Here is a 24203-nt window from a genome sequence, read left to right on the forward strand (position 1 = left end):
CGATTTGAGGTAGCAAATAACAATGAGTGTTGAGTGAAAATGAGTTCATGATTGATCGTGTTTGTAGATTACCTAGTCATAAACCCCGTAGAAGACGTCCCCAGCGCGTCGCAGGCGTTGGAATCATTCATCCGTGCGCTATTTGTACAACCATAGCTTGCCATAGCCATTGAACATGCAATTTAGATCGCCGGGTATTTTTTAGAGAGAAAGCTTTCGAAGAATAAATAGATGTCCGATTTAATTTGTTGAGCTGGCCTCACTCATATCCCTAGCCTGCGCGATGATCTTTGACCCCGTGTAGATGACTGCGTAGTAGTAGATGTTTCTGTTTCCAGTTGAGCAATCATTCACAACTATTTACCACAAGAGTCAGCATAGCTGCAACCGCATAGTGTTGCATTTCGGTATAGACTAATGAACTATTCTACAGCGTAACCCCTAAAGATGTCTTGGTGGCCCTGGCTCCGTTAAAGTTGCTTTAAGATCAGTGCTCTGTTGCCTAATGTATGTTTGGGCCCATTATCGGCGGTAATCATGGCGTCATTTCTGCTTGTGATACCCTTTGTGATATGATATACTAGCCCATATGATGTACTAGCTGATGAGCCACAAACAATCATCGAAAGTTTGCATATAAAACCACCAGAAATCCCGGGGATTGTAAGGGACACAACACTCAATCTAATAGCTGAACCGGGCTAGCAAATAAAGTCTTCTTTTACCATATTTAAAAACAAGTCTTGAAGCCTCGCACTTCTAGTAAGTCGCCGTCCCAATTGAAAATAATGAAAACTGACTATCAAGGAAAACACAATGGAAAAGGATCCCTTGAAGGATGGGTATGACCACGCGGAGTACAATGTCAGTGGGACTCCACTTGTACACCAAGAAGAATCCCGACTCTACACCAAGTCGGATGAATATCTGTCCGCCGTCACTGATATGATGTGCGATGGGTATTATTGGGCGATGGTACAATCCCTGAACAATGATACATCAGTCGAAGATGAACTCGACGCGACCTTTACGACCGAGCTCAAGATCACGAAAGGCAAAGAAGAGGAGGCAAACTGGAGCCTTGGTGCAGCTTTTGAGGGAATCACTATTGGGATCGGGGGCTCCAAGAAAACATTTAGCTCCTCGGAGACGACCGACAGCGAAGAAATCAGTATTAAGCTACCTGTCCCGCCGCGTACAACTGTCTACTTGTATCAGAAGGTCTACCGATTCAAGACCCACAAGTGGTTCATCAATTATGCATGGGATACACGAAATCTGGTTGGAGGCCGAGGTAATTACCACGAAACCTACGTGGATGGCTTTGTTGAGATTCATTCCAAAGATTATGCCAGTAGTGAAACGGAACTGACTGGAGTCGGCAATACCACTGCGAAATTTACTGGCGACGAGATTCATAGTCAAGGCCCCAGAAAATTTGAGAATTGCACAGAGAAGTGTAAGAACTATCTGAAGGACCTTGGGGCCCACATTCCTTCAAGCTAGAAAGCTTGCATCATATTTGCTTATCATTTTGGACATTCGCCTCAGGATGGGTTTTTTCCTCCTTGCCTTAGGGTTTCCCCGTTCTATTATGCAAATGCAGAGGCGCCTTACTTTGTATCTACTTTGTACCTTCTTTGAAGTATTTTTGTGATCGGATGTTGCTTATCGCACTGTCAAATCCAAGTTGGTGTGTCAAGTGTTCATAAAGCTCATACAATATTTCAGCAGTTCCTGAAGTCTTCTCATTCATGCGGAACCCTCATGCCGTGATCGTTGGACTAGCTAGGAGTCATAGATATCAATACATAGATAGCTTCTAGAAGAGAATGGAGTGATTTCAAATACGACACCCTCCAACTGTGGCTTAAAAAGCACTCGAGCTGTTGTTCCTCTCCACACTACTAGGAAATTCGAAGAAGGGGGCTGCAGCAAAAGATTTGACCAACGTTGTCTCTCTGATCTCATATCATATGCATGTCCATCATGGGTCTACTGTCGCCCGTGCTAACATGCATCTACTGGGGTTTGATCTGGGACTTCCTGTCTCAGGCAAAATTTTCATCGTTCATGATTCCTTAGTCCACATTTCAGTACTCTCCGCTTCTTTCCAAAACTCGCTTAGTTCGAGGATTGCCCCAGGGCTTTTGGCCGAAAGAAAACTTGAGCAGAATGTCCGTAGCTTGTGAAATCCGGAAAAACCAGGTTTTGTCAATGACTCGATCCACGAATTCGGTATTAAGCAAAGCATGAAGCGGGAATCCTTCATCGTCTCAATTGTCCCAAATTGCGGCTCACAATCAAAAATTATTGCGGGTTGATCGTCGCGAAAGACCGCCCAAACTGATTTATAGTGACATAAAAGCCTAGCTCGACGAATATGCCAGCAGATGTCAGATCCTGGGCACACGGCTTCCAGAAAAGGGAAGATAGAGTTCAAGGTCGGCATCGAAAAGCCTAGTATATTTAATGATCAACATCTAGGATATGGGATCCACGATAACTGACCATCTGGGCGGAAGGAAACTTTTAACATGATCAATTCTAACAATTCGATTTCTTTGTCGGGAAACTGCCAGAGCGCGTTATCAACGCAGGCTGTGTTATCAGGAGAAGATGTGTGTTTAGAGTCGGCATCACGAATAAGATAGGAGCGAAGGTCTCGTGAGATAGCTCTGAATATATATTACTAATGATACAAGCGATAAATCTTAGAAGTCTTCTTACCGATCACGGATATGATGAATGACACGGCCACGTTCACCCTCAGATATAGCGCTCAAAGGCCGAGGTCTCCCGTGGTTCACCCGAAAAGGCTGTTTCTTAGAGAAAGTGTAGGCTTCGGAGAAGTCTAATAGAACTGTATCGTAAATATCATTAGGAAGTCGAAAGTGATGATCATGGATGTCGCCATGGGTTATGCCAATTCGATGTAAAGTATTCAGGCGACGAAGTCGGTCTTTCATTAAAGAATGATACCAATCCTGCTCAAATGGACTCAGAGGGATAATTTCAGGGGCGGTGAAAAATTCAAGGGATAGCGTTTCAAGAATAGCGAGGAAGCTCATGGAGACGATATTAGCATCTTCAACATGTTCAACAAGAACACGCCGAGAGGATAAGGCCGGTTTGATTGGTTCTAGCACAACCGCTCGCTCGTGGCAATACCCAGAAGAAAATCGAGATCTCGACATATTGGTGATTACTCCATGGAATTGTGGGAAATAGATTCGTTCACGGACGGAACATAATATGTCAATGTGGCTATATGCCCGAGCCTCCCGGTAAAATCTATCGAAGTTGTATATAGCATCATCTATAATTTCCGTAGTCGGCCGTATGTTAATACGACAGAGCTGTATCTTGGCATCTTCCTTAGAATAGCCAGGAAACTGATCAATCGTTAATTTGCAGCACTCATAGAGATATTTATCGTCGTCACTTACGACTTTGGCTATGTATTTTGAACGTCCTTTTATTCGAAGCCAAAACACCTGAATAGTTTTTGGATCCGGGTTTCTTGATATGTCGACCTTACGTCCTAGGTTCCAGTTGTCGTCTTCAGCGCCGTCTTCGGGGCCAAAAGGTCGAAACTGGTTGCCCGGAAGTTCGTTCGTTTCCAGAATCTTTGGATAGTTGCCTGAGAAAAATAGGCTCGTCCAAGTATTTCCTTCCTCCATAGCAGGTGATATTGCTCAGGAAACTGAAAAATGGAGAGAATCTTGCGCTGAGTTTGGAAGCTGGTTGTGGAGCGGTGAGGTTCAAACATATTACAGTCATGTGAGCGCCTATCCCTTGCATTGGACTTCTTGTATGTATCGCATGGTCTATATTGGGTAGTTCTAGATACATAAGATATACATTGCTATTTCGTAATGAGCAAGCCCTCACCTGCGCTCCATTATCAACCTTCTTTGTGGGACCACCAAGCGGTATGAAAACACTGCAAATTGCTTGGGGGCACATTGTTTTGTCATTGATCCATTTCTTGGGGGCCACGGCTTTCCTCCATCTATCATGGCGTCACGAAGAGCGATTTCTCATACCGAGGATGAGAAAAGACAGAGAAAGCGAGCGACGAGATATCTCAGCCTTTGCGAAGCAATATTTCCACAGCCTTCGAAGAAGTTACTCCTAAGCATACCAGATAGAAGAGACGAGCTTCTGAAAACCCGCTCAAACAGTAATTATGCTAAGCGCCTAATCTAAAGCTCTCATACATTTGCTTACAGAACGAGTTGTAGAATGGCTTATAAGTCTATGTAGCTATTATAAAACCCATATTATATTCCAGTGAGTGTTATGATCTTATCATGTTGTGAACTCATGATGTCTGGATACCTGCTGATCCGAAAGAAAGTGTATGTTGTCATCGAGAGTACAAAAGCTATTTACATTATAAAATCTGTATAAAACAAGACATGGTACTTATGTTATTGTCAATCTCAATTTCCAAAATGGTAGTATGTATCTACCACATCATTCTTCGAGTCACCTTGGGATACTCGCTTTCTAGCCAAGCTCTGCTTAATCTGGGTACCTACAGGGCGCGACAACGCCGGTGAGGAAATATCAAGTACTACATCAAATTGATCAGGCACAGAAGATTGACGTCCAGTCACAAAGCGCAAGAGACCCCATACAGCATCCCGAGGCATACTAGTGACCCGAGGGATCAGATGAGACGGACGAGCCTCGGGCCCAATCGTGAATGTCTCTGCAGGGCCGCTCTCGGGGTGATGAATAACCACAGCCTTCTTGACTGGAGGCATCGGAATGGGTATGCCGAACCTGTAAGGCCCATCAATCTCCTGGACTCTAGCTTGAATCTCATCCCAGGTATCCTGGTAGTGGGTCTGGAAGGTATTCGTCCATTCCTCGTCAGAGCGATAGTCGGCGAGGCCGGCGCATAAAGACCATAAGAAATAGTTGGTGTTGATCCATGTAGAGATACGAACCGCCCATGATCTAGAAGGAAGGTTGTGCCTCTGACGAACGTCGCAGCGGATTACAGGTTGCTCAGTGGCTTCCACGACGGAAATGGGTACTCCGTAGACCGGGTGAACAGCCTGCCAGCTGTAATTAGCTGACATGATTCTCGAAGTGTTCTTTATGCCGAGGCAGGAAATAATATACTGTAAGTTGTACTTGACCACTAGGTTAAGGGAATTGTGAAACGTAGAGTCAAAATACTATAGTAGGAGGGCGGCAGGAAGCTTAATACATATATGGATTTTAGGGGAAAGATGTTTATATACGTAGCTTTTGAGGTCCGGCTATAAAGACCTGGAGATTGTATTCGACAATAAAGAACTCTAGGAAATTGGTCATTGTCAAAATCTAAGAGTATTATTAAAATATTAATGTACAATGCACATTGTCAATGACTCTTTATCTCCTCAATCACTCAATCCACTTAAAATGATATAATCTCTTTGTGCACATTCTTTATCTGGACTTGAGAATTACTATGATGCGCTGGTAACTCGAGGCAACAAAGACAAATCCACGTCCTTAGATCAAGAATGAGTAAAGTATTCCGAGAGAAGTGAATCTTCTTTGTGATATTGATATTCGAGAATATTCCCATCATTAGAAGCAGTGCTTTACCGCATTTTCGTCTTTCTGGCCAGAAGCAAATGGCAAGGGGAATAGACATCCCAGAAGACATGTAGTGCTTGTCACCCTATGCGTCAAGAAGGGAGTCCGCATAAGCGGCCGAGTTATTTGATAGATCAAAGAGGGAAAAACAAAGGATATACAGTGATAAACCAACAAAAGAAAGGTGTAGAGGTATGAATCTTAGACTTCCGCAAAGCCCACAAAGCCCGTAGCCCAACCCAACCCGCAAATGGGCTGGGCTTTGGGCCCGGACCCGGGCCCACTAAGCCCACTTAGCACCAAACAATGCAAACATTCTGAAAAATTAATTACTCTATGTTTGAGCTCCGTGATTAGCCATTATATTGTGGTGATATTTCAATATTACAATTGATAAGCCATAAATACTAAATTGAATTTACACATCACACTGAAATATACGAGAAGACGGGGTATTGAGATCATTTTCAAATTACAGAGCTTCACTCAGAAGTGGTGGTACTCCTTCGTTAATCTATTCGGCTAAACCCAACTTGGGGAGATGAGAAAGCTGCAGATATCCATTGGTCCTTCTAGATAGGCGAGACCCCATGGGGCATCCCAGCCGTATCCACATACCCCGGCATTGTACCGGAAGAGTCGGAAGCCAGCTCGAGAATTCGAGAAAAGCCTCAAAGCGTCAGCCTATCAGAACCTAAGTGGACACCCCAGACCTTATTTCCGGAATCTGACGACTCACCGAACATTTGGAACTGGCAAAGTGACAAACCTGTGGAAATCGAGGAAGACCACGCGTTCCGCTCAATTCTCCGAGGATTCTAGCCAATCCCAAGCCAAGCCAATGCTGAAATAGAGTCCGATTATGCAGAATTGGTGATGGCAGCATTTAAGTTTTGTTTTTTCTTTACAACCGGAGGCTAGAAGCCAGAAGTCAGCCAATCTGTAAACGGATGTGGGGATACAGCGCCTTGTGGCGAGCAAATTATGTATCCTGTGTTCTAGAATGATACCGTTGTAGCAAGTAGCACCTGAAACAAACCACTTTTGAACGAGAACTAGAACTAGGGCTTCTTAATTGATATTGAAAATGGCAAATCCGAAGAGTAGCCGACTCCTGCACCTCTATTCCCTCTCTCTTCCTCGTCGTCGACTGGCTTTTGAGTCATATTGGATCAATCAAGAATATGATCCTAGTGACTCGCATCGGTCAATTGTCGGGTTTGCAGGGGTCATCTTGCTCCTGGTTGCATTTAATTTGTCAGTGCGGTAAGCACTAAATATCGCCCGATGCAGTGGGGGAGAACCGATAGTGGAAAATGATCCTGGCTGACACTCGGATAGCAAATCACCACCCAATGGCGCCAAGCTATGGCGCTCTCGAGCCCGGAGGCTTGTTCTCTGAGAATGGCGCATCCAAGGTGCCCAGTCAACGCCGAGCCTGCTGGCTTGAGGCTTCTTTTAGTTTGTGGCGCACCTTAGTGTCCAACCAATTTGTATGCATTGCCATATTTTCAGATCATGTCATTTCCGAACGTCGGTCTAGCTGTCGACTTTGGTCCTAGTGTGCTGTTGGCGGCTTTCAGCGGCATATGGCATCGAATGATCGAGCAGGCCTAGACATGGGCTTCGCACTGTGTCGTCTATTCCGGGGAAAGGCCCTTGTGATTTCTAACCCCAGAATGGACGGAAAAGGAGAAAAGTGTTTGAAGCTGGGAATGACGCCAGCGCTATATAATCCACCTGGTGAGCCCATTTTTCTTCTTTCATTGGATCTCATTTTTCTATTCTTCCTCGGGCCCTAGCTTTGTTTCAATATGGCAATCAGTCAGTCTGTAGTTGGCCGTGCCAACGCAGAGAAACCCCACGGTCTCAAAGGTTTTATTTCAAACCCATATGTCTTCTTCACTTGTTTGTTTGCCTCCCTAGGTTGTATCATGTATGGATACGATCAGGGTGTGATGGGTCCCATTCTTGTCATGGAGAACTTCCAAAACCACTTTCCCACGTTCATGGGATCCACGATCCAGGGCTGGTTGGTGTCGGCCCTCGAGCTTGGTGCCTGGGCCGGCGCTTTGATCAACGGTATTCTCGCAGATCGTATCTCGCGTAAGTATGCCATGATGGTGGCCGTCATCATCTTCACCCTGGGTACTGGTCTACAGGCTGGTGCACAGAATCCTGCCTACTTCTTCGCCGGCAGAATCATCGGTGGTGTGGGGATCGGTATGTTCAGTATGGTCATCCCGCTGTATCAAGCTGAGATTGCCCCTCCTGAGCTGCGTGGATCCCTTGTCTCCCTGCAACAGCTGTCAATCACTATCGGCACTGCTATTTCTTTCTGGCTTGACTATGGCATGCAGTTCGTTGGTGGCAACACCTGTAACCCAGAGGGAATCTCGGATCCTTACCTGGATGGGGCGTACAATGCTGCTCAGAACAACGGTCACACTTGCATGGGCCAGAAGACCATCGCGTGGAGGCTTCCTTTGGCTTTGCAGATTATTCCCGCTTGGATTCTCTTCTTTGGACTCTTTTTCTTCCCATTCTCACCGCGTTGGTTGATGATGAAGCACCGTGATGAAGAAGCCAAGGAGTCCATCTCTAGGTTGCGTCGTCTCCCTGTGAATGATCCACTTGTTCGCGCGGAGTACCTTGAGATCAAGGCTGCTGTCATGTTTGATGAGGAGACTGAGAGTGAGGTAGTTGGAGCTGGAGGTATCATGGCTCCCTGGAAAGCTCTGTTTGCCCCCAACATGTTCAAGCGCCTCACACTCGGTTGCGGTATGATGATTTTCCAGCAGTTCACTGGTATCAACGCTGTGCTCTACTACGCGCCCCAAATTTTCTCTTCCGTGAGTGACTGGTCTTTCCCTGACTTCATTTTGATTTGGCTTGGTGGAATGCCGCTAACTCATTTTCTTTCTTCTTTCTTAGTTTGGTTTCTCGTCTACGAAGACAACCCTTCTCGCCACTGGTGTGACTGGTATTCTGCAAATTATCTTCACACTACCCACCGTCCTCTACCTCGACAAGTTCGGCCGCAAGACGTTCCTCATTGCCGGTGCTACCGGAATGTTCCTTTGCCATATTATTGTCGCCATTGTGGAGGGTATATATGAGCCCAAGTGGGACTTGCACGAGGGGCTCGCCACCCCGCAAGGCTGGGTTGCCATCGCTTTCATCTGGCTCTTTGCTGTCAACTTTGCTTACTCCTGGGGTATGTCTACCACATCAGCAGCTCATGTGTCTCCTCCAGCTAACACTTGATTGAACAGGACCCGTTGCTTGGGTATTAGCCCAGGAAATATTCCCCAATAGTCAACGCTCTCGCGGTGTCTCGCTCGTCGCCTCCACGAACTGGATGTTTAACTTTATTATCGGTCTTACCACGAAGGATATGCTGGATACAATGAAATATGGCACTTATATCTTCTTTGCCATCTTCAGTGCTTTGGGCGGTCTGTTCATTTGGAAGTTTGCCCCGGAGACCAAGGACAAGACACTTGAAGAGTTAGATGTCTTCTTCGGCGGTGATTCAAATAGCATCGCGGAAGCGGATCGTCTGCGTATGATGCGGATCAATGAGAGTCTTGGTCTTGCTGGCGTTGAGGTGTTGGAGGATCTCAAGAATGAGAAGCAGATTGATACGGACCACGTCGAGCTTGAGTCTACTACGGCTTAAGTGTTAGTGTTATGGTATGCATGGAACGTGACAGATGCTCAGCGGGTGGTTGTGAAAGTACCATCCTATCTAGTAGAAACATTTGGATTTACAAGTCCGGATTATTCCACTTTAACAATTTGTCGAGCTCATAGACAAGCCAAGAGCATAATACCGGGAGATCTCCTCTTTCTTTAGTACTCTGATTGATAAATTGACCATTGGATCGAAGAAAGACGATTCAGCGAGCATGATATGCGAGCTATTTGTCAAATTCATCGATGTATCAAGCTCTCATGATAGGCCAGCCTCTTAGCTGGTGTATATGCCTTCTGGATAACCTCCTTGACTTCTAATCCCCACTCAAACGAAGGAGTAATACGTGCTTAATAAACGAGTGAGGAGAATCACAGGGTTGAGGATCATCTATACTCTATAGTCACCACCATGGGCAAGATGTCCACATGTATATGATGAGATTGCTTGAATGTTTTTTTAATGGTCGTATTAGCCCATGAGAGCCGCTGTGTACAAAACTAAAGATGAGCCAGGGGTTAAGAAACAATTTCACGAGAATTACAGCAAGCATCTTGCACCTTTTAGGGTTGAAAGCCCGGGAGGCTTGAGTCCGATAAGCGCGGCTGCAGATAAGGGCGTCGGAATACCATTGGCTGGAGGCCGCGATGACTCCGTAAGACCCACTCTACGGCGTCATCTCGTCTCAAGCCGACCTGCGTTACGGTCTCTGATTCGCCTTGTTGCTAGGTGGGCAGTGTGAATTTGCCCGTTAAGTAATTCGCACCGCAATCTTAAGTCTATAAGACCACTGTGCCCCCCTGATGGCGACTCAATTTGTGGCCTCACGCTTCTCATCACCTCTTCGTCCCTGACATTGCCTAGAGTAGTTTCCAAACAGCTCCTATCCTCTGGCGCCATGGCTGAGGATGATCGTGCGTAGGTGATTATTATTGGAGCCGGATTGTCGGGTCTCACAGCTGCTTCGGAATTGAATCGTCAGGGCATTGATGTCATCGTACTCGAGGCATCACCCAATATAGGCGGTAGAGTGAATTCAACCAACACCAAGCTCGGATCAAATCTGGATCTGGGAGGACAATGGATTGGGCACGGACACCATCGCATCACTTCTCTAGTGAACAAGGAGAGAGGCACGATATACCAGACGTTCTCGCAGGGTTTACCGACGGTTGTTCACGAAGGTCGCACTGTGTCTCTCTTTTCTCCGTCGGTGCTTCTTGCGATTATCTATCTCATCTTCCTCGAGATAGCCAGTAGGATCTATGTTCCGCAGAGCTGGATCGAACTCTCAGTGGACAGAGCCATTGCAACATTCGTCCCATCAGAAATTGCTCGTCGACTGCTTCGTCTCCTCGTTGAAGTATCCTCCACCGCGGAATTGAGCCTTTATTCGGTCTATGGCTTTGCAAACGCGATTCCTCTATCTGGGGGGCTAATGACCATGTTAGGAACCGAAGGTGGAGCTCAAGACTGTTTGGTTGTGGAATCTATGGGCATCACTACTTCCATGTTAGCAAGCGAGCTCTCTGGGAAAATTTTGACCGGCATGTCGGTCACAAGTGTGTCCCAAAGTGAAAGTGATAAAGTGACTGTGTGCACAGCGTCAGGCCGACAGTTCTACGGTAGGAAAGTCATAATCACGGTTCCACCGCCAATGTTAGAAAACATTACGTTTGATCCGCCGATGCCGCCCGAACGCATCTTGCTGCAAAAGAACACCCGCATGGGCGTCGTCTACAAAGCCATAGCTGTTTTCGAGAAACCCTTCTGGCGTGAGGGCCTGGGCGGGGAGTTTCTCGTGCTTGACGATCCTGCGTGCGGTGTGTTCGATTGTTCATCGCCCGGAGGCCCTGGGCACCTGTTCTTCCTAGTAGCCGGCACACCCGCACGCCAGCTCGATGCGCTTGAATCTGATTCACGGCGCGGATTGCTTCTGTCGCGACTTGCGCAACATCTTGGGAACCGAGTGCTGCACCCTGTGGACTGGCACGAAAAAGCCTGGCATTTGGATGAATATTGTGGTGGTGGGTATTTAGCATATCCTGTTGTTGGCACTAGTGATGGCCATCTGCCGATGCCTCATGAACCGATCAAAAACTTGCACTGGGCGGGAACAGAGACGGCGCAGGAGCATCCTGGGTATCTGGAAGGAGCCGTGCAGTCAGGTGAGCGTGCCGCTAATGAGGTCGCTCGTGCTCTTCGTGGAGCGCACGCCGACGATAAAAAGGAAAAGAAATGACTACGCACGTTTCCCTGCCGGACTCCGCCCTTTATGTACATATTTAACCACATTCCAAATGGATGTCTCGATCGAGTAATAGGAGAGCTAATGTTCAGCGGGCGTTTGACTTCACCAAAGCCTCTTCAATCTAAGAGTAAGCTAAATTGAGGCACTGTTATTCCAAGCCCGCTTGAATCACACATGGACAGTACTTCAATGTTCGTAGGAAGCTATCGATGGATGCAGGCTAGAACACGTCTTGATTGCCTTTTTAGTATGGTGCGATTCGCGTTCGCTTTTCGCCACCATGTCTCTCTTGACACTCTATGAGCTACAACTTTTAGCAGCCAAAATGAATATGCATTGAACACGCTAATACGCGATGTATCCAAGAAAATGGGAGCAGCCATGTGATCTAATGATTTGACCCACATAACCAGACTAGGTCACACTTGGCAGGGCGAATCAGATCCTGTCCGGTATAACCCCCGAGGTTTCCATCTTTCTTCCCAACATGCCTCAACATCCATTCTGAGAAGGAGATGCAATGCGCTCACGTTATCTGCAAAAGTCAGTTTCATCCACCAATTCAATATACCTATCCGCATTTCAGGTAACTCGCCCATTCAACTGCACCGTTCGAAGATGAATCGTAGAGTTCCTCGCACTAGGACGGGATGTGTGTCTTGCCGTCAACGAAAGAAGAAATGCGATGAGACTAAACCGCAATGTCGGGCTTGCACACGCAATAAGCTGGAATGCATCTGGCCCCCTCACATAATACGAATATTTGGACTCAAGTGTGATGCACAAGTTCCTGTCGATGGTCATTCCTTTGGGCTTTCTCGAATCAGAGATCAACATCACTCAGGAACGAGATACAGAGCCCCATCTCCTTCCACTCGAGCTGCCAGCATAGATTCCAATGTGTCTCCAAGAAATGGAGATAACCATGTAGATCATGAGGAAGACCATGTCGCTGTTTGGTTCCCGCAGTTAAAAAGCTTTCTGAGCCCTAGAAGAGCTGGAATGCTATTACCAGCATCTCAAATCTTGCTATCGCACTACATTGAAATCACTGGCCCCAAACTGGCTCCGGCACCTGATATACCTTTCATTTCGTGGCTATTGCCCGTCGCCTATAGTGATGATCTGCTGATGAACAGCATCCTCGCTCTAAGCGGGGGGCATCTTCTTTACAAATCTCCAGACAATCGACAAGTGAAATATGCGACGTACCGACATTACTCCATGTCGTTGCTGACTCTTCATCGAGCTTTCGATGATCCTAATATTTTTCTCGAGCCTTTGGTGCTTCTTCGAGTGGCCTTGGCCATTTTGATTCTTTTTCACTATGAGGTAAGCATCTAACTTGATCATAAATTCAAATCAATTCATAATCTGACTTTGTTTAAACAATGAAGGTGATCTCTGGCAACCTTGGCGGATCCCCTTTCTCCCACCTGAGAGCGAGCAGTCACCTGATGCTACATTTGCGACGCAATAGCAACCGGTTCACGTTGACTGGGGAGCGAAAAGTACTCCGATTTGTATCCGAGGTTTATTCTTACATTGTCTTGTCCAACAGCATCACTCCATCAGATTTGAATTGCAATCGAACTGTCGTTCATGACCCATTTCTCCGTTCACTCGACGATTTGCGTGACTTCGGTGCATTTGGTGTCATGTTCAACGGAGTCCACAATCTTTTCGAACTGATACCACACGTATCACGTCTAGCCCGAAACCAAGGGTCACAATTGTCGATGGGCGAAAATCTAGACCAGAATAATTATGGGACACGTCACCAGCTTATGATTCGCATTGAATACCTGGGAACTCTAGTGCGAGAAAAACCCGAAATTAAGGTGCTGTCGGCGCACAGTACGTTCCTGGAATTCTTTCGAATAGCCTTGCTAGCCTTCCTGAAAACCACCATCCCGCCAATCTCTAGAAATGACTCCATGCGACTGCATCATCTACAGCCCTTCCTCGATCTAGCTTTATCACATCTACCGCGGGTTGTACTGTCAAATTACTCCTGCATCTCGATGTGGCCGATCATGGTGATTGGCTCCTGCTTGGTGAAGGATGAGCAGCGTGAGCTAATTGCAAATGTGTTGAGTAATAATCATTACTTGATGAGAAACACCGCTCAGGGAAGCGATCTGCTCCGCTTACTTTGGAATGACCCTGATGAGTATTTCATTGGGCCACATGGTCTTGGTTTGTTGATGCAAAAACGCGGATTAAATTATGGCGTTATTTAATAATCTGAATCCTCGAAATCTCTCCTGAAGCCCTACTAGAACAAAACACTTGCCAATTGTAAACAACACAGCTAATTTGTTGGGGGTCCGCTGGATCCGAATTCACCACGAAGATTGCCACTCGGTTCTTGACTGTGTCTTGTGGAGTGGGCAAGCTAAGTCTGATGAAGGCCCACTGACCCTGGAAGGGACTGCTTTGTATATGGAAATTCAGAAGATCCTTCGAGGGTCTTTTTGGGCGTTAGATTTTGGAAGGGTGGGTCATAGGCTTCTTTATTGCTGCTGATGGCGTCTTAAACCACTTTCTGTACTTGCTACAATGGGTTCTTATCAAACGGCTCGTGACATCGGACTCGCTTCGCATTTCTGATTACTCGATCCACTGGATTGATAGATCTCTCAGCAGGTGCGTATGTCCTGCGAGGTCATCAATGAAGAATCATCAGGAACCCCTGCAAGAGATCCCACGAGTTTCTCAATTTGTTCTGACAACTTTGTTGTTTAAATTTTCGGTGCATCCAGAGCAGTACTGACTCAACAACGGTCTTAAGGGCAATCTCCAGTCGACCAAGTCTCCCGTCTCTTGCACATTGGAGAAGGGTTGAGAGGCGTGGCTTCAGGTGAAGGAGAGATGACGATGTCTCAGTTTCTTATTGGTTATTACTCACAAAGTTGAGGGTTATAAAACGAATAGATGGTGTACCAATGAGGAATTTAAATATAGCGGATACCACAAAGGTCAATATGCTATCTCAGTCCAACACCTTGGAAGGAGCTGAATATTATATAATGAGATCCTTCAACAGGAAGGGTGTGATCCCAAGCGGTTTGCAGGGTTTACATACCGCTTAGTGCCTGAGGCTCAGGCTTGGCGGACTGCCTGAGGCAGAGACGAAGCAGTCTGCCAAGCTAGAACCACCGGCACTTCGGCCACCGAAGACAGGGCTTAGTAGCCCTATATAGTTAGTTTATACTAGAGAAGCAAGCGAGGAGCGGCTTATATAATTACTTAGTATATATCCTACGGCTAGTACTATCCAATAGAAACCATACGATCCTTATAGAATCTTATCTAGTAGTATATCTTGCTAAGGCCTTACCCCCCGAGGTAAGCTGGCCAGGGGAAGTAGTATCCCGCGAAGAAGCTACTTTACCGCGCCGGGATATAGGGATAGGTAGGTCCTAAGTCGCTAGGTAGCTAGAAAAGCGCTAGGGTAAGCGCTTACTATAAGGAAATCTCGATCTAGGGACCTAGGGTAGGGACTTATAGAGCTAAATAGAGGGCACTAAAGGCCCTATTAATTAGGGTATATAGAAGTCTCTACTAAGGTTAAGGATCCGTATCTAATAGGGGAAAAATAGGGCCCCTAAGAAGCGAGAAGTAAGTGGTAGGTAGAGAATAGACACTAATACTAATAATAAGCTACTAACTTACTAATCCCCTAAGAGAAGGACAATATATATTACTATAATAGAAAATACCTCTAAAGAAAGTTAATACTATACTACTAAGTAGCACTTCTAACTAGAACCGGTAAATATAGGACTAGTGACCCCTAAAATCTTTAGGGGATACTTACCGGATAGTGTGCGATAAGTATTTAATCGCTTAGTAGTACCCCTATAAAGGATAACTCTCTTCTAGTATATTCTAGAGAACCTAGAAATAAGGGTAGTATAATATAAGGCTATTATCTTACTAGTAATAGCGACCGACCTAGAACTAGGCTAAGGTACCCCTAGGGAGAAAACTATATACCTAAGTGGAGTATACCTAGCGGAAGTGGCTAGCTACCTAAAGGATTTAGCTTACCCTAATAAGTACGCTAGTGCGTAGCGAGGTAATACTATAAACTACTAGCTATATAACGTTAAGGAGTACTTCCGAAAGCGCTAGATAGTTAGCGGTAAGGAGGAGGATAATATATATAAACTTATATTTATATCTAGCTTATTAATTAGAGATACCTATATTAAGTGGTATACTATAAACTAATAAGTTAACGCTAGGCTAGGTAAGTAGATCGCTAGCTAGGAAGCGTTTAAAATATAGGTACGTATAAAGTTTAAACTAAAGATAGCGGAATCTAACTACTTATACGAATATACCTATAAATAGTAAGGGAAGGAGTCCTTTATAACCTACTATAGTCACTTACTAGAGCTATCCCGAAACCTACTAGAACCCCTAACTAAGTGGGGATATATTCTATAATTAGTATTAGGCCTAAACCCCTTCCTATAAGCTAAATAGTTCCGGTAGTAGGGTTAACTAGAAATAAGCGTAGAGAACGCTATAGACTTACTACTAGAATTAGAGAGAAGTGGCTAAGAAGCTATAGTATATAGATATTTTAGACTAAGTCTAAAGGGTGGTTACCACACTAGGGACCCTAATATAATAGACTTATCGGTAATATAGGACGCCTATACTTATTACTATTACGGTAAGCTAGGCTATATTCAAAGAAACTATAGAATAAAGTAGGGAAAAGATTAGGGTTAGTAAGCTAAGGCGAACTTACTAACCCCCTTATTAAGCTATAGCGCCCTAACAAAAGCGATAACAACTAGCTTCGCTAAGGCTAAGAAATACTCCCGAGGAAAGGAGCTAGTATAAGGCTAAATACCCTAGGGGAGGACCTTAACTTTTTCGATAGCTTCCTATAGCGTCTAACCGTAGTAGGGAACCCACTTATAGTCTATATACTACTAGACTATAGGGTAAGTTATACCTTTGTCTCCCTAAATATAGTATAGCGGCTAGGTAGGAAGTAGGATTAGTAATACTCCTTACTAGTGGCCCTCCTAAATAGGGAGACCCTATACACTAAAGGGTCGATAAACTTAGTGTTCCGCCTTAGCGACTAGGCTAGGATAAAGATAGTATAGGTAGTGGATATATAAGGCTACGATATTGTCCTTAGAAACGACTTCCTCTACCTCTATAACCTATATATTAGCTTCCCTACTTATAGAATATAGCTAAGTAACCGCTATAGGAAGTATAAAGTTAAGGTAGTTGATTATCGGGAGATTATAATCGAATATAATAGTTTATTAAACTTACTATTAAAGAAGGAGGTTCGATAAGCGATATAAGATAAAGATATATAGCTAGCGGTCTTTTATATCGCCTATTCCGGGGAGATAAGTTTAGTGGACTAAGACTTATAGCTAGCTAAGCTACTTACTAAGTACACTAATATCTTCCTAGATAAACTACCTAGCGAACTACCCCTAGAGAGGAAGTTTATATATAATATTAATATAAGGGATACTACCCTAATTAATATTAATATATACCCCCTATTATACGAAAAACTTAAAGAATTAAAGCGATAGGTAAAGGACTTACTAGATAAAGGGTTAATCTAACTTTCCTCTAGTCCTTAGGGCTTCCTAGTGGTATTTATTAAGAAGCCTAAAGGCACTTAGCGAATATATATCGATTATTGTAGACTAAATAAAGTGACCACAAAGAATAGATACCTACTTCCGCGTATCTAAGAGCTACTAGATATTATTAGGTAAGCTAAGTACCTCTTAAAGATCGACTTAGCGTTAGGATACTAGTAAGTACGTATAACTAAGGACTCGATCCCTAAGATAGTATTTAACACTATCTAAGGGAAGTACAAATAGAGAGTAATACTATTCGGCCTATATAATACCCTAGTAACTTTCTAAATACTAATAAATAAGATACTTCGCCTATACCTTAGTAAGTTAGTGGTAGTATACTTAGACAATATTCTAATCTACTCTAAGATATAAGAAGAATACTATAGGTACTTAGAGGAAGTCTTATAGGCTTTATAAACCTAAAAGCTCTATACTAAAGCTAAGAAGTATATATTCCTAATAAAGGAACTAGAATTTTATAGCTATATTATCGGAGATAGCCAACTCTAAGCGATACTAATAAAGTTAGATATTATTAAGGACTAGCTATAACTAACTAATATCTATAAAGTATATAGCTTCCTTAGCTTAGGAATATACTATCGATACTTTATAAAGGGCTTTATATAAATTACTATTCCCCTCTATAACTTAACTAAGGAGATAGATATAGAGCTCCGCTAGAAGAAGTTCTAGCTAATCACTTAGATAGAATAGTATAAGGTAGTATTCTATAAGCTAAAGGAGGCGCTAGTAAGCGCCCTAGTACTTATATAGCCTAATAGAGTAAAGCTATTCACTATTAAGACTAATACCTTAGAATAGGCTATCAGCTTTATACTTACCTAACTTAGGGAAGATAGAAAGTAATACCTAGTTATATTCGATAGTTATAAGCTTAAAGGTACCGAGCTAAACTACCTAGTATATAAAAAGGAGCTCCTAGTAATTAAGGAAGCGCTATAAACCTAGGATAAGTACTTAGAAAACGGCACTAAAACTATAGTGATTATAGATTATAAAGGTATATAATACCTAGCTACCACTAGGTTATATAGTAAGCGCTTAGTATAATAGATAGATAAGTTCTAAGTATATAACCTTGATCTAAAGTACTATAAGGGAGAAGAGATAGTAGTTCCTAATACTATTAGCCACTATCCTAACTTCCTAGGTAAGGGTCTAGGAAATATTACCTAAGGGGACCTATAATAGGGCTAACTAAACTTAATAACCACTATAGGAGGGCTTCCTAAAGTAGACTAGTATATAGTAACTATCCGATACCTAATAAGTAGTAGCCTACTAGAAGATAAGCCCCTATAGCGAGAAGTAGTATACTAGGTAGGTAAGCTTATAATATATAAATCACCCTTACTAATAGCTATAATATAGGAGGAAAATATAAAAATAGAATTTCGATATAGAGATAGTATAATAGCCCTATACCTTAAACCACCCTTCTAGAGGGACTTCCTACGCTAAATATATAAGGAATATAGACACTTAGGGTATCCTAGGCTATAAGGAGTGCTTTATACCTACGCTTAGTAGCCTAGAATCTAATAAGATACCGAGGAAACTATCTATCTCTACCTAAACTACTAAGTCTTAAGAGTAAGGAATAAGGACTTTAAGTGGGAAGCGGTATAATACCTAGTAAGTATAGGTATAAAGCTATTCGAACGATAGGGCCTAGACCTAATTAGCTTACTACCTATAACCCTAAATAGTAACCGCTAGATAGTGATAGTAATAGACTACACCACTAGATAGCCCCTTACGAAAGTACTACTAGAGGCTACTAAGGAAGCGATTACTAAGTTCCTATATAAAGATATCTTTATAGTATATAGGGCGCTAGCTAAGTTTATCACTAATAATAGAGCGAACTTACTAGCTATATTAGTATAATACTATATTTAACTTATAAATATAAAATATTATATAATAACCCCTTACTATCTACGTACTAATAGTAAAGTGGAAAACCTTAATAGCTTACTAGGTAAGATACTCACTAAGTATTATATAGGTAAGCCTACCTAAGTGTGGGACTTATATCTCGCGTAAGCACTTTTTGCGATAAGAGTATAGGAGTATATAACTTCTAGTAGGAGCCCCTTCTACTTAGTATATAGGATATACCTAAGGCTCCTAGGAGATATAGAACTAATCTTACTAGGATAGGATATAGTAAGCTTAGATAAGCGGATCCTTACTATAAACTATACCTAGGTAGAAGTAAATAAGGCACTACTATATAAAGTAATATATATATAGAAAATCTAAGATAAGAAGGTAACTACTTTATCCCTAAAGCCTAGTAAGTAGGTACTTATATAAAATAAAGCGAAGTAGAAGTTCGAAAGTAGCTAGTTTAGGCTATATAAGATCCTAAAAGTATACCCCCTTAGGATATATATACTTATAGAACCTAGTGGTAGAGTCTTATAGAACTTAGTGAATAGGTAAAGGCTAGTAGATATATTCGTAGAAAACCTAAACTAGCTATAGACTTTATCTAGCGGTAAGTATTACTTATATAGAAGCGGACTTAATATCTACTACCTACTTAATAGTAGAGAAGTAGTAGACACTAACTTAGAAACACTACCTAGTTACTAGGAACTAGCGATAATTTCCTAGGTAGAATAGGATATAATAGAGCGTTTAGGGGTATACTTATACTTAGTAGGGAGGGAGTAAGTAATATACTATATTATAATAAGAGGCTAATAAGGTTATCCTAAACTAAAGAAAGGTACTAAATACCCCCTAGAGAAACTAGATAATATAGAATAAGTATAGAGATCCTAGTAAGAACCTAGGGTACTATAATAAGTAGAACCAGAGGATTAAGCCTAATCTAATATACTAATTAACGATTAGAAAGATAAAATACCTATTCTATAAGGAGTAGAAGAGATCTAGGAAAGCGATCTAAGTAGAATACCCCCTAGTAAAGGGTAGAAGAAATCTTTAAAGATAATTTAGATAAAATACCTACCTAATAAGTAGTAGAAGAAGCCTAAGGAATAGACTTAGATAGCGATAAAGCTCCTAGAGAGGTTAGCTAAGGGGATAAGTATATAGAGGACACTCTATAAGTAGTATAATAATTATCCCTATACCTCTTCTATAAGCTAAGATACTATATAGTAGACCTATAAAAGGGTCGGAATACCACTACCTATAAGGGATAGGTAGGTAAAGACTATAGAATATAATAAGGGCTCTCTATAAAGACTATAAGGAAGTTATTATTAGAACTAGAAAGGTCTTATATAAAGTAGTATCTATAGGCACTAAAAAGGAAGCGGTACTACTAAATAAATAGAGAAAATAATATATAACTAAGCTAAGCGTTAGGTAAAAGCTTATCCTAAAGGGGATCTATACCTTCCCTAGAAACCGCTAAAGCGCTTACTTCCTAAAGATAGAGAGACTTAAGGCCTCCTAAGTCTTAGCGGATCTATTAAGTATTTAACTTAACTTACACTAATAAATAGTATAGCTAACCTTCCTCTATAAGCTAGATATTAGGGTTAGCCTTAAATAACTCCTAGGATAAAACGCTTAAATATATACTACCTACCTAGGGATCTACTTCCTTAGTAGCTAGGGGCTAAGTAGTAGGAATAGTAAGGTAGGGAATAGTAGAATAATAGGCGGCGGTAGGATAGGATATAAGCTAGGTACCTAGATAGATTAGTGAGTGGCGGCTAAAATAGCTAGTAAGCTAGGTAGAGGAATAAGAAGAGGAAGCATTATAGGAAGTAGGAGTAGAAGTTACTATATAAGCGGTAATAGATAAGGTAGGAGAAGTAGTAGTAGGATAGCGCCGCTTATAAGAATCCTAGGGGGTCTCGATAGGGGTAGGGGCTAGCTAGAAGGGGTAAACCTAGGAATAAATATACTACTAGAAGCTAGTAAGGGCCTAAGTGGGATATAAATCCTAGAATAAACACTTATATAAGCCGCTAGCGAAATAGTAGTATATATAGGAACCTAAGGAGACAATAGCCCCCTTACTAGCGGTGTCTAAGAAGGAGGTAACCTAATAGGAAGTAAATACACTAGCTCCCTTAGTATAGTAAGTGCACTCCCTACTAGGCGGAGTAGGTATACCTAAGTACTACCTAATAGCCGTAACTTAGTGGTTATTAGACTTAATAGCCTATAGTTAGTATACCCCCTCCTCTATATACTAGTTAATCTCTCCGCTAATATCCTAGAAAACTACCTAGAGCTTAGCGGCTACCCTAAGTAACTCGCCGCGTAGGGAAAGCTAGAAGTCGGTACTAAGGCTATTAGGAAGGGCGTTTATTACCCCACTATTAACGTTTAAGAAGGAGGGCTCTGACTCCCTATCTACTAGGGCCTCCTTAACCTCTATACCTAAGAAGGGATAGTTAGCCAAGTCGAACACTAAGAAGGAGCTACTAAGAACTTACCTAGCGGCGTAGTACCCTCTATCTCCTTATCACTAGGCACTATAGGGTCCTTAGGACTAGCGGTAGTAGTAGATATAGGCGAATTTATAGTAGGAAAAGATATAGTACTAAAAGTAAGCACTTAGTATTAGCAACTATATCTTATAAGTAAAGGAATATTACTTACCTAGTTAAAATACGTAAGGGGGAAAAGAGAGGTTAAAGTGAGAGAAGAAAGAGAGAGAGAGAAAGTGAGAAAGGGTAGAGTTAGCGAGTAAAAATACCGATAGTAACGAAGAGCTTTTACCTAGCCTATTTCTACTTAGGAGGACAAAGAGAGGTCGACTTACTATATATAAAGAACTCGACCCTACGAGGCCTACTACTTAGTATAGCCGGGGTATAAAAGTAAGGCTCTTATCCACCCTAACCCTCTATAAGGCCTAATTAGGATACCTAAATGGCTTTATAAGAAAAGGCTCGCCGAGGGCGGCGAGCTATAGTAAGTGGGGGGGGATATAATCCTAAGCGGTTTGTAGGGTTTGTATACCGCTTAGTGCCTAAGGCTTAGGCTTGGCGGACTACCTAAGGCAGAGACGAAGCAGTCTGCCAAGCCAGAACCACCGGCACTTCGGCCACCGAAGATAGGGCTTGGTGGCCCCATATAGTTGGTTTATACTGGAGAAGTAAGCGAGGAGCGGCTTATATAATTACTTAGCATATATCCTACGGCTAGTACTATCCAATAGAAACCATGCGATCCTTACAGAATCTCAAGGGTCGATGGACGTTGTCACGTGGTCGATGGAAGATGGCGGAGCCGCTGAGCGCCAAGGCCTTTAACCTTAACCAAAGTGGAGACATGGTCTGTGCATACGCGTATTCCTCCCATTTTCCTAATTTCACTACACAAACCCGGGAGTCATTCAAGACATTCCAAGTGGATTCGCCATATAATATATGTGGGCCTAGATATTAGGCTCGACAGAGACTATCTAGGCTGCAAGATTTGTCCCCACTGGCCGTGAGAGTCTTGAATATACTACTAGCTCATCGGAACCGAGACTTCCGGCCCTAGCAGTATCTTCTCCTATGCCCCAGCGTGGCAAAAATGGTCCGGAGAACGCATAAAAAGTCTAGAAATGGCTGCATTGAATGCAAGCGCCGTCACATGAAGGTTTGTCACTCAATGACCACCTATGTGTAGCCGCTGACCCTGCTCAGTGTGACGAGCAACGACCCATATGTTCCAACTGTATTAGCTCCCAGCGACATTGTGAGTTTCTAGAGCCTGTGTACTTTGCAAAGGCATCTAGCAGTATTGGTAGCGATACCGCCGCCACATCACCCGCCGTTGGCTCGCCGGCGGTGACCTCTTCGCCCGCACAAGAACCAAGCAATAATCCTGAAGATGGCCCCGTTAACATGCTCCATGTTGAGCTGGCTCACAACCTTTCTTCGGAAGCTATGGATACATTAAATCACCAGAGACACATGTCTGGAATCTCATTTCAGGAGATCTGGCGGCATGGTCTTGATGCGCCCTATCTCGTGAACGAGCTTCTGTCTCTGAGCGCTCTGCATCTTAGCATTACCAGAATAGACCAGCGACCTTTCTACCGACACCATTCTACTCAACTACAGAGCTACGCACTGGGATCTTTCAACAAACTATCATCACAAATCAATGACGAAAATTATGTCTCAATCTTTCTCTTCGCCGGTATTCTTGGGCTTCACATGCTCTGCGAAACCCTAGTGTATCGAGACAATGATTTTGAAAGCTTTCTTGATCAGTTCGTTCAGTACACCGTACTGCATCATGGGGTACGCACTGTCGCAGGCGGTGGGAGATGGCAGCTTTTGCAGCAAACAGCATTAAAGCCTCTCTTGGAACTCGGAGAAAGGATCCCTTCGGCAGATGAGAGTTTGGGTCCTGTCTGCCAGGTGCTTTTGGATCGGATCAGAGGTCTTCGTCACGACGAGACTACTACAAGGACATACCAACAGGCGATCCAGGCCTTGCAATCGGTCATTACGGTGATTGACAGTCAGAGTCCAGGGAACAACAGCCTAGATGTTCTCATTGCGTGGCCGGTGCTTGTCTCTCGTGAATACATTGATCTGGTTGCGCAAAGAAAGGGTGAGGCTTTGGTCATCTTGGCCCATTTTGGTGCCCTGGTCGATACCCACAAACATTCGTGGGTATTCTGTGATGGTGGTGAGTATCTTGTTGATTCAATCAGTCAGTATCTTGGGTCTCAGTGGGAAGAATGGCTCCAATGGCCACGACAATCCCTGGCTGCGACAAACTCTGCACATTAGCAATGGGGTAGGATCAATATTGTTAACATAGAATACATAATTACGTTTGGCGGGTCTCTATCTTCTGGATGTGCTCCATCTGGAATGGGAGTCTTGCTTCAAGTAGAACTTCAGTATGCGGATATGTCTCTCGTAGATTGTAGCCATTGTTGACGCGAGGAAACGAACTTGGATGACCTAGAAAACCCAAGAACCGGTAAATGACAGCTGCCACCATGGGAATACTCAAACTATTCAATTTA

General features: G+C 43.3%; 7 protein-coding genes across 7 annotated transcripts; 5 read left to right on the top strand and 2 right to left on the bottom strand.

Moving 5' to 3' along the window:
• Nucleotides 1-816: 816 nt before the first annotated feature.
• Nucleotides 817-1506, top strand: N7500_007237 (uncharacterized protein; the record flags this gene model as incomplete). The annotated part of the gene is made up of 1 exon (XM_056678381.1): nucleotides 817-1506. One exon carries the CDS (start codon nucleotides 817-819, stop codon nucleotides 1504-1506), a length of 690 nt encoding a protein of 229 aa, XP_056533381.1.
• Nucleotides 1507-2476: 970 nt separating this feature from the next.
• Nucleotides 2477-3197, bottom strand: N7500_007238 (uncharacterized protein; the record flags this gene model as incomplete). Its single annotated transcript, XM_056678382.1, has 2 exons — nucleotides 2477-2678; nucleotides 2731-3197. The coding sequence occupies 2 exons, from the start codon at nucleotides 3195-3197 to the stop codon at nucleotides 2477-2479; spliced, it is 669 nt and encodes a 222-aa protein (XP_056533382.1).
• Nucleotides 3198-4448: 1251 nt separating this feature from the next.
• On the bottom strand, nucleotides 4449-5096 carry N7500_007239 (uncharacterized protein; the record flags this gene model as incomplete). The annotated part of the gene is made up of 1 exon (XM_056678383.1): nucleotides 4449-5096. One exon carries the CDS (start codon nucleotides 5094-5096, stop codon nucleotides 4449-4451), a length of 648 nt encoding a protein of 215 aa, XP_056533383.1.
• A 1863-nt stretch (nucleotides 5097-6959) lies between these two features.
• Nucleotides 6960-7221, top strand: N7500_007240 (uncharacterized protein; the record flags this gene model as incomplete). Its single annotated transcript, XM_056678384.1, has 2 exons — nucleotides 6960-7097; nucleotides 7120-7221. 2 exons carry the CDS (start codon nucleotides 6960-6962, stop codon nucleotides 7219-7221), a joined length of 240 nt encoding a protein of 79 aa, XP_056533384.1.
• A 197-nt stretch (nucleotides 7222-7418) lies between these two features.
• On the top strand, nucleotides 7419-9286 carry N7500_007241 (sugar porter family MFS transporter; the record flags this gene model as incomplete). The annotated part of the gene is made up of 3 exons (XM_056678385.1): nucleotides 7419-8456; nucleotides 8539-8821; nucleotides 8880-9286. The coding sequence occupies 3 exons, from the start codon at nucleotides 7419-7421 to the stop codon at nucleotides 9284-9286; spliced, it is 1728 nt and encodes a 575-aa protein (XP_056533385.1).
• Nucleotides 9287-10199: 913 nt separating this feature from the next.
• N7500_007242 (flavin monoamine oxidase family protein) lies at nucleotides 10200-11543 on the top strand (the record flags this gene model as incomplete). The annotated part of the gene is made up of 2 exons (XM_056678386.1): nucleotides 10200-10215; nucleotides 10261-11543. The coding sequence occupies 2 exons, from the start codon at nucleotides 10200-10202 to the stop codon at nucleotides 11541-11543; spliced, it is 1299 nt and encodes a 432-aa protein (XP_056533386.1).
• Nucleotides 11544-22807: 11264 nt separating this feature from the next.
• On the top strand, nucleotides 22808-23961 carry N7500_007243 (Zn(II)2Cys6 transcription factor domain-containing protein; the record flags this gene model as incomplete). The annotated part of the gene is made up of 2 exons (XM_056678387.1): nucleotides 22808-22813; nucleotides 22861-23961. 2 exons carry the CDS (start codon nucleotides 22808-22810, stop codon nucleotides 23959-23961), a joined length of 1107 nt encoding a protein of 368 aa, XP_056533387.1.
• Between the last annotated feature and the right edge of the window lie 242 nt (nucleotides 23962-24203).

The sequence above is a fragment of the Penicillium coprophilum genome (genome assembly GCF_028826855.1).
Source record: "Penicillium coprophilum strain IBT 35676 chromosome Unknown utg000004l_segment0_segment0, whole genome shotgun sequence".
NCBI lineage: Eukaryota > Fungi > Ascomycota > Eurotiomycetes > Eurotiales > Aspergillaceae > Penicillium > Penicillium coprophilum.